This window comes from Solanum verrucosum, unplaced genomic scaffold (genome assembly GCF_900185275.1).
Source record: "Solanum verrucosum unplaced genomic scaffold, falcon-dt-bn FXZP01000149.1, whole genome shotgun sequence".
Lineage (NCBI taxonomy): Eukaryota > Viridiplantae > Streptophyta > Magnoliopsida > Solanales > Solanaceae > Solanum > Solanum verrucosum.
This window is the reverse complement of record NW_026020295.1, coordinates 943,283-960,050: the sequence shown is the minus strand read 5'-3', so window position 1 is coordinate 960,050 and position 16,768 is coordinate 943,283. Positions and strand designations below refer to the sequence as shown.

At 28.6% G+C, this 16,768-nt stretch overlaps 1 protein-coding gene across 1 annotated transcript; it reads right to left on the bottom strand.

The window, feature by feature from the left end:
* Positions 1 to 3,216: 3,216 nt before the first annotated feature.
* On the bottom strand, positions 3,217 to 4,256 carry LOC125834721 (AT-hook motif nuclear-localized protein 26-like). The gene is made up of 2 exons (XM_049513868.1): positions 3,725 to 4,256; positions 3,217 to 3,635 (listed from the first exon to the last, which is right to left on the bottom strand). The coding sequence occupies exons 1-2, from the start codon at positions 4,254 to 4,256 to the stop codon at positions 3,217 to 3,219; spliced, it is 951 nt and encodes a 316-aa protein (XP_049369825.1).
* Between the last annotated feature and the right edge of the window lie 12,512 nt (positions 4,257 to 16,768).

Here is a 16,768-nt window from a genome sequence, read left to right as displayed (position 1 = left end):
CAAAAATTAAACTAATACAAACTTCAACTGGCGTTATTACAAGTAATATGAACTTTTCTACGTCTAAAATACTGAAATATGAAGAAATAGTAAATAAGTAAAACAAAAGGGCAATGTTTATACAGTATTAACTATTTTGAAGCAAACTTTCTGACAATCTAAATCACGTAAGTAGCATTAATAAAAAAAGTCATTCTTTTGTCTTGAGCATCAAAAAATCAAATCGTGACAATTCTCTAAATTTTGGAAAAAGATATTCAGAAGCATATACCTACATCACAAGAGAAATTGTTAACAAAAACAAATGAATAGAGACTACATCATGTTAACTTCATATATTGAAATATTACATACTAATGTATATCTTAAGAAAAAAAAAATATTATATCATCAAAATTATTTTTCTCAAGCACGTGAGGTTATAGAAATAGAACGATTTACTTCATCAGAATAGTGATACCTCATATTCCGCTAAACTTTTAACTCACTCTGACAATAAATCATACAAAACGTTTAAAATACAAGAAAAAGAAGAGTAGAAGATTAAAAATAATTGTGGTTGAAAAATGAGAGGAAGCCCCTCTATTTATAGTCAACAAAGGGTAGTATGAACAAATGTTTTTGTGCCTGAAAAGTCATGACCTTTCCGAGAAATCACAACCCTTTGGAAAAGTCACAACTTATTGAAAAAGTCATAATTCTTTGGAAAAGTCACAACTCATCGAAAAATCACAACCCTTTGAGAAAAATCACAACTTATCAGAAAAGTCACAACTCATATGAACAAATATTACTTTAGTGTCTTATCTGAAAAGTCATGACCTTTTCGAGAAATCACAACCCTTTGAAAAAGTCACAACTTTTTTGAAAAAATCACAACTCATCGAAAAATTCACAACTTAAGTTAGGGATATTATAGTAATTTAGCATTCAAGTTAGGAGTTCATGCTTTTAAGGTAATATAGAATATAGATATTGTTAGGGTTTTACCCTGATTTTCTTACCTTATTTGAAGTTTATATTTTCCTAAAAGAAAAGACAAAACATTACCATAAATATTTTTACTTTTCTTGAAAGGAAAATATAATATTCTTTCATATTTGGTTTATTCTTTCCTTTTAGGAAAAGGTTTTGGAGTAGCTAGTTCTTTTCTAGTAGGAAAGGTTTTAAGACTCTATAAATGTAGGTTTGTTTCTTCTAACAATAACACAATAGCATTCACAATGTAGACATTTAAGAGTTTTGTTTATGGGAGATTTTCTCTCTACAGTTTTTATGTTTTGTATTAGTTTTTAATTATGTAGGTCAATTGGTCATATCATATAATAATAATATTATGTCTTTTAATATAGTTTTATGTGTCGTCTAATTTATCCTCATATGATTTGCAAATTATAAGCTTCCACATGACGCCCCAATTCACCTTTAACCCAACAGATAAATAGATATCTATTGCATTACCACATGTATGTAGATAAGGTTAAGGTTACATGGTGTGTTGCATAAAAAGCAAGCAATATATATAGGGGAAGGGGTGTCTAGTTTATATGTATGGGGGAGATCTAGGTGCACGCTTGCTTGTTTTGGTGCAAAGAATATGGAGATGTGTCTCACTTTTATAATTAAGATTTCAAGAAATAAACACATTGGAATTCTAGCCATTCAAACGACTCTGATTGATAGAGGTATAATTTTTATTTTAAAAGACATATATAATGTAATTTTATAATAAAATAATTCTTTTCTTGTATTGTCAAAAGTGACAAGTAAAAATGAACGAATAAAGTATAATACATATTAAATGGAGCTTTTAACACAAGTATAAAATTTTATCGAAGAAATTAAGTTGAACCCACGGTTAAAACTCTAACTTCACCTTGTAGATATCCACTCTCGAATTTTTCAACGGATATATTTAAGTGAAGTAAAAATTTAAGAAAAAAAAACAAAAATTATATAATATTCTTTATTTATGGAATTTTGAACTGTTAGTTAACTAGGACTCAAATATATTAAAGAAATATTTTATTTAAAAAAAAAAAAAGACAATCAGTCAGAGCAGAGCTGCTAAAACGTTACAAATGGTTTTGCCTCGAGAAAGAACCTCTTCAGTAACTGTGCACGTGCAAACCACTGTCCATATTCAGACTCATGTCTCCCTATTATATAAAACCCTAAATTTTTTTATAACTATTTTTATTAACAAAAAATAAAAGATTTTGAAGAAGTAAAAAAGATACTCTAAAGTGAAAAATAATGTTGGAAAATAAGCTTATTCAAATACTTTACTACTCTCTCAGTCTCAATTTATGTGTCAGCAACAACATATTCAATCACCAGTGTGTAATCTCATAAGTGAGATCTGAAAGGGTAAATCATGTGTATGCTATCTTTGTGGGGTAGAAAGACTTTTAGATTGACTATCGGCTCAAATAAAGCATATCAAAGTAGATTTGAAAAGAAAATAAAGTAGTGAAGTCCCAATTTATTTGTCACCATTCAAAATTTTGGGAGTTAAATTTCTTAACTTTGACTATAAGTTTGAACATAAAACAATTTAAAAGGCATTATAATTTATAAGTCACATTAAACAAGTTAAAAGGCCTAAAATGAATCACGAAAAGATTATGATAAAAATAAATTTGTTTATCTCTATGCCAAACACATACATTGGGATGAAGGGAGTACTATAATTGCCAAGTACTAAAAAACATGGTCATTAGTAGAACTCAATTATCATGATTATGGAATATTAATGTATTAAATGAATCTCACACAATGATGGATTTCATAAATAATGATATGATTTTTTTTTGGTTGTCTTGGTTAGAGAATAGTTGAAATTCATTATTATAAACTAATTTCATGAAGATGCAACTCACCAAGAAACTAATAAGTTTACATCATTCAATTGATCAAATTAATGACAAACATTTCATATCATTTGATCATAGTCAAACTCACAATAGAAAAGCCTAAATTAAAGTGTAATGTGACTAATTAAATTAACAATTATGAAGAACTTAATAAAATGACCAACAACAACACATTCCTAAGAATTCTTGTAAACTAAATGGAGATAATTTCAACTAATTAAAGGTCACAACCCTCAAATTTTGGATCATGAACATATATGATCCAATACTGGAGGGTCGCGACCTTAAACAAGTTAATTAGAGAAAATTATTACCCGGCCCTTGTACGAATCTCATCTAGTTAGAATGGAGGTCGACCCGTTGCCCAATATGCCTCAGAAGGTAATTGAACATTATTGAGAAGATTTGGTGGCATTCCATGAAATAGTGAAGGGTCAGCTAATAATTGTTGTTGTTGTTGTCCTCCTGGAGCGATTGTCGCTCCAGGAGAACCTAGTGAACCTCCTTGAACCGGAAGTTGGTTCGAATCATCCTCATCTAAAGGAAGTCTTTCATAAGCTGCATTGCTAAACGAAGCCGCCATAATAACAACCGGACCAGATGCCATAAGGGACCCTACCACACAACCTCCCACCACCTGACCTTGTCCGCCAGCTAAATATATAGTCAACCCTGAAGCAGCTGGCGGAGCTGGTGGTGGGAGAAATGATCCTGCTAACGATAATATCTCAAAACGTCCATGTAGGGTTGCAATCGCACCTGATAAGCCCAAAAAAAGAAGAAGGTAACATTACAAAGACAGTCATAAAAAAAGAAAAATCAAGAAAAATATTTTAAAAAAATTGTACCTGGTGAAGCTGGTTGTCTTAAGTTTACATTTGTAACATTTCCTGTTCCACTCATGATACAAACTCCTCTTTGACGTCTTCTTGAAAAATTTGAAACACTTTCCATAATATCACAACCATCAGCAATTTCCATAACATGAGTTCTAAGGGCATTTGCACTATCTCTAGTGATGATGATAGGTGCTTTTGGCTTATTTTTGGATCCAGCAGGTCTACCTCTAGGCCTTCTATTAAACTCTCCATCTCTATGGCTTCCGTTAACGCCTAATTCATCCGTTGATTCATCAACATTTGAATCATTGTAGTTGTCGTTGTTGTTGTTGTTGTTGTTGTTGTTGTTGTTGTTGTTGTTCTCTTCGCGATCTCTCTTTTGCCCGGACATGTTTAGGCCACTTGTTCCACTTTGCTCGTCTTCCGAGCTATGTTGGAACTGAAGTTGTTGTTGTTGGTGGTGGTGGTGGTTGTTATGATGTTGTAAGTTGAAATTTCTCGTGTGGAAAGGAGGGGGTAGAGAATTGTTCGATGGATCCATAGTCTTTTTTCGTATAATTAATTCTCAGAGAGGCAGATCTAGAACAGGTTCAACAATAAATTCAACTGAACCACTATCGAGAGAGAGAAAATGAAAATGAAAATATGTCTAATAGATCACATCCATCTAACTACTTTGACCAGTTGACTCTAAATTCTGAATCTGCGTCTGATAATCTGTACTTGATTTTGGGGATGTAGATTGATGGAAAGAGTGAAAGAGAGAGAAAACACTAAAGTTTGGAGAAACAAATTAAAGAAAATGAAAGTACAAGAAAGGGAAAGGATGTAATGATTTGAAAAGATAAAAAATGTAATGATTTTATTGAATTCAAAAAAAAAAAAAACACTTTGTTTGCTTAGTTTTGTAGAAGAGAATATAAGGAGGAGTTGAGTTAGGGTTAGCTAATAACTAGCTTGTGAGAAAAAGAGGAAGATTTAGATTTTAGATCTGGTGGAGTTTTTGCATATTTTGTTTTGTTTTTGGTTTTGCTGTGCTCATGGACGGTGCACTGGTCCCCCTCACCCCACCCCACCCCCTAATATTATTTAATTTGAGGTTCTGAATCATGCGTGAATGTAGGATGCTTTAATGTGTGCATCGAGCTATCCCTCAATCACCTTATCTTCTATAAATCAATAGTGTCAAATGATTTTTTTTATAGTTACGAGTTGTTTACGTTAATAATTATGGATCGATGATTGTTCATATAAGAATATGACTAGTAATTTAGAAAATAAGAAATATATACATGTATTTTCTGTTTCAACGGTTAGATAAGATTATCTAGTCACATCCACTAAAAAGTACGAATTGCATATGTCAATAAATAAATTAGGGAAAGTTGTTCCTTGAGGTTATAAGTGTGGTCATGTCTTGTGTGGACCTCTAGCTATATCGATCGGTCCAAATGTATGAAATCATGGTGAATGAAGATGTTAATCGCAGAAAGTTGTTATGAAAGATGAACAATAATATAAAATCAATGAAAAATTAGTGATCTATATATATATATATATGTATTATCTGTTTCAACGGTTAGATAAGATTATCTAGTTACATCCACTAAAAAGTACAAGTTGCATATGTCAATAAATAAATTAGGGAAAGTTGTTCCTTGAGGTTATAAGTGTGGTCATGTCTTGTGTGGACCTCTAGCTATATCGATCGGTCCAAATGTATGAAATCATGGTGAATGAAGATGTTAATCGCAGAAAGTTGTTATGAAAGATGAACAATAATATAAAATCAATGAAAAATTAGTGATCTATATATATATATATATATATATATATATATATATATATATATATATATATATATATGTATTATCTGTTTCAACGGTTAGATAAGATTATGTAGTCACATCCACTAAAAAGTACAAGTTGCATATGTCAATAAATAAATTAGGGAAAGTTGTTCCTTGAGGTTATAAGTGTGGTCATGTCTTGTGTGGACCTCTAGCTATATCGATCGGTCCAAATGTATGAAATCATGGTGAATGAAGATGTTAATCGCAGAAAGTTGTTTTGAAAGATGAACAATAATATAAAATCAATGAAAAATTAGTGATCTATATATACAGGTAATACCAATTAATTGAAAATACATTTTTAATCATATTAATGTATTTATATTTAAAATATAAAGAACTTTAATAAGTAATTTTCAAAATTTAATTATTTTTTTATTTGTATAACGTTAGCCTGAGATGATTTATTAATAAACTTGAATTCATATTTTTCGACTTTCACTTATATATGTTTTACGAAGGAATAATTTGTTGTTATTAATAGGTTAAAATACGATTATATTTATGAAATTCTTTTATAAATTTATAAAATAAATCTTATTTGTTTTATAGTATTAATATGTTCAACGCTTTTTGACTTTTTGTCCATATTCCTGGCATAGTCTCAATCAATAAACTTAGCTTTTTTCTTCATGCATTTGTTACTTGATTGGTTAAGGTTTTCTTAAATTTCTTTATAGCATGTTACATTAAATGTTGTAATTCCTTTATTTTAATTTGGTTGTCTTTATTCCTAATCAGGAATATAGGTCAAAAAAAGAGTTATCCTCAACTTTCGTTTTGTTATTTCTTTGTTCCATATTAATTGATGATTTTCTTAACTGATCACCTTTTTGTATTTGTCCCAAATTATTTGATCACTTATTAAATTAAGATAAAACTAATCAATTTTTTTCTATTTTATCCTTATAATTAATATCATCATCATGCTTAATGTTCCCGTAATTTCTATTTGGAAGCTTAAAAAAATTAAAGTTCCTAAAATTTATTTTTTCAAAGAGTTCATTAAATACTTAATTACTCCCTTAGTACTTTTGTTCTCACTCGCTTTTGAGTATTTATACCTTTTGTATCATCATAAATTATTTTGATATCCATCAATATGAATGAAGAGTAAATTGGTCAAATTGATCATTTTATTTATGATTTCTTAAGTATCGTGCAAAATGGAAAGTGATCAGTTATTATGGGACGGAGGGAGTACTATTTTAATGGTCAAAGAATATTTATACTATAATTTTTCAAAATATTATGAATTTTTAATAGCATCTTTTAGGTAATTTTAAAATATGTAAATTTTATTTTGAAAAAATTTTAAAATTTATGTTCATATTCATATCAAATAATAATTAGTATGATCCTCGTATTTTAAATTAAATCAAATAAATTAAAATGGATGGAGCAAAAGTTTTTTTGGCATATATAGACCGTTCAATATATATATATATATATATATATAAGAGTTTTACACTCTTACAAGAGTTTGAGACCACTTGCTATGCGATGTGGATGATTCGGGGTATATTTAAGTTGAGTTAGTCAAGTAAGATGAATGTTTTTAAGGCTGTTAATAATTCGGAAATGAAACTAATAATTCATATGTAAGTTCAAGGATGTTTTCAATACTTCTCTACGGTTATTGTAAAAAAATATTTTCACATCCCTTTCGTAAGTTGACACGTGTCTAAATCATGAACCCGATATTGTGCATGAATTTATGTTGATTGTGTGGAATTTAGAGGGAAATTGTTGAAATTTTGGAAAAAACATGAATAATTGATTTAAGCAAATAAGTAGGGGGGAAATTAGAGACTATCCAAAAGGACAAGTTGTTTTCAATAATTTATATGAGGATGATGATTGAATAATTCAAATATCGTGATGAGATAGGCGGAGGAAAGAGGTAATTAATTAATTAATTAATTAAATGTATTAAGTTTATATGAACTCGATAGGTGTGGATGAGTGGACATACGAGTTTAATTGAATCATAACTTTTTTAAAAAAAATTATTATTCATTAATTTAAAATTCTAGCACTCTTTGTCTATAGTTAGATATGCTATATATTAAATTTTCTAGGCTATATATAAAAAGCTTGTCATTTAAATAAAACAAAATTTAAAGTTAAATACTTTTCAAATACAGTATAATGTCTTTGTTAAACAAATTGTGATCCCCGATGAAAGGCCGAGTCAAGCATGATTGACAGACTTCTAGAATAACAAGTTTTCTTAAGATGAGGTGCACATGACATCTTAGACGAATCACACATCGAAATGAGACAGAAAAGATGAGAGTTTTATATATAAAGCATAATACAAATCCATATGATACATACATTTTTGCCTTTTGGGGCTCAATGTGACATAGCACAAAAGACAAATTCATGCGGGCATAGGCCCAAAGAAAACGATATGTTCCATGAATTCGGGATATGACAAATATGATATAAGAGCCAGAACGTGACGCGCTCCGTAACAGAGGGTGGCCGAGTGAGGATGGGTTAAGAAGGAAAAATATGTTTAGGCTGACAAGCTTCTAAAAAAGATCTACACGTGACTTTAATTAAGCGAATCCCATTTTAGACATACAAATTAGAAGAGGGAAGTGAAAAATTCCATTAGGCACCATATAAGTTCACATGATATGTACGTACACTTTATAGTTCGAAAAATGCAGCATAAGCCAAAAGACAAATTCATATGGATTTAAGATCGGTAAAAAAAAAAAAGGGACAATTAGTACCATAAACTATATATATAAACGTATTACATAAAATGAAATATATGAAGGACTACTAGTTACATCATAATGTAGAAGTTATTCTCATGATTAAAGGATTGATAACAAAATTACATATAAAATAAAGAGATTAATATTGATTAATGCCGACCAAGCTAAGGTCATAGAGTATGCATGCTTTTAATTTGTTTCTTTCTCAAACGGTTACTCCACGTAATTGGGAATTTCCAAATAACATAGTTTGACCACATAATAAATTTGGATACTAGTTTATTAATTATTGTCTTCTTGTTAAAATTATAGAAACAAAGAACCATTATGGAATATGCTTTTACAATGTCGATGTCTACGTAGTCTTAATTACTAGACGAAACGGATCAAAAAGTCATTCTTCATAAATCTTATTATCAAAAGAAAAAAACTAGAAAAAAAAATAAGTACAATATAATTAGTGATGAAGACAATCTAAAATATTTTATTTGACACTATATGTGAAGGAAAAAAAATGCTTTTACAAAGTAAATGTCAATTTGGGTTATGAAATAAATGCCACGATCTAAAACTAGGGAATATTGTGATCTTTAAAAGAAATTAAATCACCTAAGTTTCTTGTGTTTTACTATGCATTATATGCAAAATTTAGCTTATAATAATGAATATATCGATATTATCTATTCATGAACAAGAATCTTGAATTCATCGGGAAGATTTTGTATACAAGTTATGAGTCAAATTGACTTTGGCTTAAAATATATATGGGTATAATATATATCTATATTTAATTTTAATTAACAATTAAATATTTTAGTTTCGAATATGCACTGATATCTTAATTTATCGCACATTGTGTCAGTTGAATACTTCAACTTATAAATGATTATCTAAATACCTCCAAAATTTATATGTCACGTCAGCATTGGGTGTCCACGATACACGATAGCAATGAGTTTGGAATGTTTAATTGTCAGTTGAACACTTCAACTTATAAAATGATTACGCAGACACCTCCAAATTTTATATGTCACATCAGCATTAAATGTCTACAAACACAAAAACAACGAGTTGAAATGACTAATTGTCAGTTGAGATTAAGTTATGATACCCAAGATATGTAACCTCAAAATTTGTTTAGTCAGTCAACTAAAACCAAATTTAAATGTTTATTTTGTATCATGTCATTTATTTATTTTTAAAAAAAAAACATAAAATAAATATAAATAATAAATTTTGAACCTAAATAATTAAATTTATTATGATATAATTTGGAAGTCGAACACATGGTGCATCTGCCCCATTCTGTCTATAAATGTGTGCATTGCAAAGAGGCGAGTTTAACGCTGACACAATTGAGAACTACAGTCATGTGGTAGGATTCTCTTTCTATGCTTATTCTTTCGATTTTCGATATTCGATATTTATATTTAAGAATAAAATTATATTATAAAAATATATTTCGTTCAATATGTTAATTTGAGTTGATTACTAATATGTTAATTTGGTAACTTAGTTTATTTTAGTTCATAAAAGATCGAGTTAATATGTAGCTCAAGATTATTGATCTGTTATTTGTAACTCATTTTATTTTAGTTCATAAAAAAATTGAGTTAATATGTAGCTCAAATTGATTAATGAGAAATTTTGTCATTTTTTTTAATTTGATTTGTTATACATTAGCTATAATGAAGGGAAAAAAATAGTTTTATTAGGTAGTAGAAAATTATAAAAGAATAAATAAGATAATTAAAACTTAGTAGTAAGAATTCAACGAATTAAAATTATGACCCTTTTTTAGTACATTTCAAGTCTACCATTTTAATCGAAGTAATTTATGAGCGAGTCAATGACCTGTCCATATATATTGACATATTGATCTGCTCATTTGAAAACTTTATCTATATTGAAATTCGAAATGAACTATTTTCTATAAATAGTAAAATTCCTCTTTATTTATCTACATCTAAGTAGCTTTTATAATCTCCCTCAGTAAATTAATATGAGTCGAACTACTATTTATGCTCATATTATTGAAAAAATACAATTCTCAATTTATATAGTATAGTTTGAATTTGATACAAAATTTAATAAATATGAAAAGCATTTCCAATGTTTAAAAATGATTTCTTAACATAAATGATTTTTTAAAAAACAGAATAATATTCTTTCCGTTCATCTATACTTATCCTCTATACTATTTTGGGATATCCAACAATACTTATTATATTTATAAAACCAACGAGTAATTTATCATTTTATTCTATTTTACCCTTGCTATTAAATACTATTCATTTTTTTATATTTAAATGACTTATATTTAATAAGAGTGATTTGGTTGAATCACCTCTATTATTTACTCCTCCTTAATTCATATGTCAAGTGAATAGTGGACAACTATTGTTGGACAGAGGGAGTACATTTTTGTGATTTTTTTGCCAAATAAGTGAAACTCAGGAAAAAGTTGATAGTGTCATTAAATATTTATCCAATAAGAAAATATATCATTCTTTTTTAAACGGATTAAAAGAAAAAATATATCATATAAATTGAAACATAAGAAGTATAATTATAACATACTATGAAAGATTAGTTCCCTAGAAAATATGGTCATTATGATGCAATATTTTATGAGAATAACTAGTATAGGGATGTATATGATTATAACAATATGAAGGCTAGTTTAAGTAGAATTCTTGTATTTATAGACTGGTGGATAAAAAAAATACACCTATAATATTCTTATTTTTTCATACAGGAATTATCAGGTGTGTGATTTTTTATCCAAATATTTACCAAAATACACCTCAATTATCAGTTGTTTACTTTTTCTACTTAAACAATGTTGATGTTATTGGTAGAAAAAGTGAATGTACAATTGATAGTTGAGATATGTTTTAATAAACATGTGGTGATAATTCAGGTAAAAAATTCACACACATGATAACTCGTATTAATATATAAATTTTACTTAATATATATAAATAGTCTATCACAAATTAAACTCATTAAATTCTCATGTTTTATTAAAAAAAAAAAATTAAAATCTTAAATCCAATTTATATACATTAATATACTTTTGTAAAGCAACTTTGAGAGGTCAAGGAGACTCATGCACATGCAAATTTGAGGTCTTCAAGATGAAAAAAAGAGAGAAAAAGAGTTTTGAAACTTTCAACACTTACATGTAGCCAATAATAGGGATTATATGCTGCTAATTCTTGTCTCAATTTAATAAATATATTGCCCTTTTTTTTAAACAACATATTTTAACAAGTTATTATCATCTATCCAATGTCAGTCCATAAGCTCATTAATCATAATTACAAGATAAACGAATATGTAAGAATGTTGATTTTTTTTCTCTTTTTATGATCGTGTTGTTTGAGTCAATTTTTACACATCTTAATTAATTTACAGAATATTTACCACCTCCCATCAGCAACATATATCAGGTAACTCTGTCTACCAAAGCTAGGACAGATGGAAAGAATTACATAGTATTAGTAAGTATATTGATATACAAATATTAAACGCAAATATATTTTATTATATTACGAATGTAGTGATTTAATTGAATGAAAATTATTTAAATCTAAGAAAAGTACAAAAAAAAAGGGGTATGCATGTCACCATTATCTGTTAGGAATCAATGCAATCATCACTTAACTAATTAATCAGTAGCTTTGTTAATTTATTATTAGCACTAATTTCAACTATATTTGCTTCTTTCTTAATTGTTGAGTTGTTATCAAAGCTGTCCCCTTACCAAACTCCAAGAAGATGCTACTTTTATTGACAAATTAGTTTGGACAAAATCTATAGATTCCGATATTCACTCTGTTTTAATTTGTTTGTCACATGTTGATTGACATGAAGTCTAATATATATATATATATATATATATATATATATATTTATACTAAATTATTTTCAATCTTGTGGTCTTAAACATGTCAAGTAGAAAATTGAAAACTAAAGAATTGCCAAGAGACACTTTTTTTAAAATGAAGAAATATAAATTAAATGACTTTATTGATATAAAATAATTTTATTAGTCGATTTTCCTAGATTGAGTGACCATCTGAGAAATTTACTCTTGATGCTCATAACACAAGTTGTAATTAGTTGAGACTCATTTGGAGGCAACAAAGTGTTTGACATTTGAATGGAAATACAATACGACGTGCAACTTATAAGAAGCTATAGAGCTAGTGCGGATCCTTTAAATATCATGTTTCCCCATAAAGACTTGCTTTGCCTCTTTAGGAGGTATAAGTCTATGAGATTTATGAGTCTCTGTCAATGGTATTTAACATGTTTAGGTACACCTATCTTTTGGTGGAAGGTGTTGAGACTATATATACGACGCGACACGTGGTTAAATTCGGATAACATTGGCAAAGTTAGTGAGCGTCGTTGGTTTTAAAGATGGTAAAATTAGTCCATGAAAATATAACCTGCTCAAGCTTGGAGGATTGTTGATCTCCCATTTATTAACTTAAAACATATTTTCAATGAAAAACTGGACTAATATGTAGCCCAAATTAACCAATTTTGATGGGCATACAAAAATCCAGTGGGCTTTTGGCAAGCCCAGTGAAACTACACTTAACACTAGCAAAATGAAAGACTACTATGTACTACAACAACTACATAATCAATGTAGTTTAACAAATGTAATCTGAAAAAAATAGTGTGTACGTAGATCTTACCAATGTTGCAATCATCACTTAAAACTAATTAATTGATACTTAAGTTCAAAGTTGTCCCTGTACAAGAAGATGCATTTTTTATTCACAATTAATAAATTCACATGGAGATTAGTATTTAAGTGTATTTGTAATTTGAATTAATGACTTCACATGGAGACTTTTATTTCTACTTCTTTGATAAAAAAAATTAATTGCACACATAAAGTCAAAGCTAAAGCTATTGAATTCGAATGGAGTCATAAATTTCACAATACAAACATTCAAATATTATAATCATTAAACTCGAAGTTACAACAGAAAATGGAACTAACAAAGAAAACTATTGTAGTAGATAACTAGAAGGGAGATGAGAAGCATAGACTCAAAGAAAGGGGATGAGAGGACTAGACATTTTTCTCAACAATTTGCATAATTCCTAAATCACATATCACTACCCTTTTTGTTGGAACCGTTTCATGCCCACTACTCAACTTGGATCCCAAATTAACCTGGCCCTATTGCCCATTCTCGACCCAATAACTCTTGTCAGCCCAATAACAACTTGTATGACATTAGTATCTACATTGGGTTGGACTTGGTTCATAACAAAATCCACCCTGAAGTGGCAAATCCACTACTCAATTTGGTTCTTATTTCTCTTGACCTGAGTCACAACAATTTCTATGGAAATTTGCTATGCTTGGTTTTAACAACTTCAATGGGGAGGTTCCTTCATGGTTCGGGGTCTTTCACCAACTTCAAGTTCTGAATCTACGGAATAATAGTTTCAGTGGTTCCATTCCCTCTTTATTTTCTAATATTTCGACACTTCAAACTTTACATTTGGCATGCAATTCCTTAAGAGGGGCAGATCCCAGAAGAGATTGGAAATCTGCAATTGAAGATTGGGTTCCAACAAATTGCATACCAGCAAGCTTTGTATGTATATTTAAAGTTGGACACCCTTGACAAAAGTTATGCCTTTGGCGCAGTGGTAATTGGTGTCCATTTGAATGAAGGAGTTTCGGGTTTGAACCCCAAATAGCACAACATTTTTTTGTTTTATTTTGACAGCCATTAAATTTTCTTCCTCCGCCACTGTAATCGTATCGTGTTGGGCTTAATAAACAAAGGTTGCTTTTTGTTCCTCACAATGTACAGTCTAGCAACACTAGTAGAGTTACGCTATGCACTAAATCATCTACATGGAGTTCATTCTTTTGAAGTTCACAGCGTCAGAAAAAAGAATTTTCAATTTCCCACCATTTAACAAGTTAAACAAATAGATCTCAACCATAATTACAGTACAAAATCATTCACACAACAAGAAGACTCATTCAGGCAATTTAAAAATATTTGAAGAATTTAATCAAATTTTAAGATTAAAAAAAGTATTTAAAGATAAATTTTTGAAATGCGATTCAAACTGCATAAAATAAGTAGTTAAAAAGGTAGTTTGATCAAGGTAAGACATGGAGTATTGGCAGTTGATCGATCAAAAAGTCTAAATAGGAAAAAAAAATTCGCTCTTATGCCATAAATCACAGAGGAGAGATAATCTACACTATGCAAGCGTGCAACAAGCTCGACCTAAAAGACAAATTTCTTTCTTTCGATGATAAGGATTTAAATTTCTAACATGAAAATTTCAAGTTCAAATCATTAGGTCACCATCCCAAAGGATAAATTTGAATTTTTATCATATTTAAAATTCACCAATCATAATTACACGATAATAATATTAATTTTCTAGTCACTTTATATGAAAACATTGTCAACATCACCAACAAATATTGTTACGAAATAATAAATTCTTTTTAAATTTCTTAATTAGAAATTTCAAATTCAATTCATTAAAATAAAATTACCTTTAATAAAAAATATTTGTTTTCAAAATTAATTTTCCCTTGTGCAATTAAATTAGGTATCAAACACCAAATAAAAATAAAATGTAGGCAATTTATCCTAACAAAAATATTATTATTAATTCCACAACTCGAATATTTAACATATAAATTAGAAGAAGAAAAAACATGGCTAGCATCCACATGTTTAATACATTTCAATTAAGGAATATAAAAATCATTTAAAATAACATGGAATCTGAGCTGGCATCCACGTGTCAAGTATCCACATAAACCACAAATTGTAAACTTATATTCCTCTTACCCTTTGGTTTCTTATAAAAGCCATTATAATTGTGGATGTTCTTTCTTTTGCCTTTTCAAAATTCTATTTTGCTATCCACAAGCAACAAAAAAGTTTTAAAAATCCATGTCATAATTTTATGTGGATAAAAAAACATCTTTTTACAATGCTACCCATGCCACCTCACTTCCCTTTATACGGTCTCTCAAATCGAATAATCTCATTTTAAAGATAAAGTATTTACTATCAAAAACGATTTTATATTCAAGATTTGAGTATGATATCCCCACTTAATAATGAAAGAGTACTTATCAGTTTGCTACAACTTTTGGTGATTATCGAGTAAACAACAATGTCACCTCACTTCCCTTTTTTTAGTTTCCCATTTGATTTTCGATAGGCAATTTAGGGCATAACTAATTTGAATTCACATTCGAAAATTTCACTTCGGGAATAAAACACTATGTAATAGATGGAACGACATACCTAGAGTTTGAATCTGATACTTCTAATTAAATATGAAAAAATATTTATCACTCTATCACAATATTTTTATGATTATCAAGTGAACAACAATGCCACATCATTTCCCGCCAGATCTTTTAAGTAAAGCGGGAAAGTGAACTACTTTGTAATTGTTGTTGTCGGGTTGTCATGAAAGTTTTTCAAAGTTTGAATATTTTTGTTATTTTTTTTATATTTTTTTTCAAAGTTTGAATTTAAAAATGTAAAGTAGCTAAGGAGTATTATTTTATTTTATTTTAAAAAAAATAGTCTTATATTTTAAAGTTAGAAAATTTGAGCACTTGCTTATATATCTTCTTTTATAACTAATAAATAGGTAGTGTTCGTTCGTAAAAAATGGCCATATAACTTTTTTAAAATGATTTTTGAATTACAAATTAAATTCAAAATTCAACAATTAAACATTTCAAATTTTGGATTGGATCTTGAATTTGGAACTTATATCTATATACGTAAATCCAAAATTTTCAACTTTATATTTATTGCTATAGATTAAACATAAATTCATTTACATGATACTAAATTCATTAGCTAACTATATATATAGATAAACTTTTTCTCGATAATGGTCATTACTTGAATGAACATTTTATCTGGATGATTGTGGGGGAATGAGAAATTACTAAGGCAATTTGACGTAAATATTTCAGAAGAAGGACAAATTCATGAATTTATAGGCTCATATCGAAAAATTCAAAATAATCAAATCGATTAGTTCAAAGCCGCGAAAACTTAAGATAACCGACATAGTTATTATGATTGGATTTGGATTTTTAATTTAATAATTTGAGCTTGAGAAAAAACGTGATTGCACGTAAATGTTTGAAGTAATGCTCGTGTAGTTGTATTCCATGACAAAATTAAATTTAATAATTCCTATAAATTATATAAACAATACTATTATATTGTTGACATTTTGATTTATCAAGAGGCATGAATGTGTTCCCTCTCGATGTTTTTAAAATACTATATAATACTAGTATATAAAAGAAGCTAAGAATTTAAACTATATATTGTGATAATGATTTGTTAATTATTTTCAAATTCTGAATTCGCTTCTAAGTATAGTATTATATGTAATTATCTTTTAAATGATAT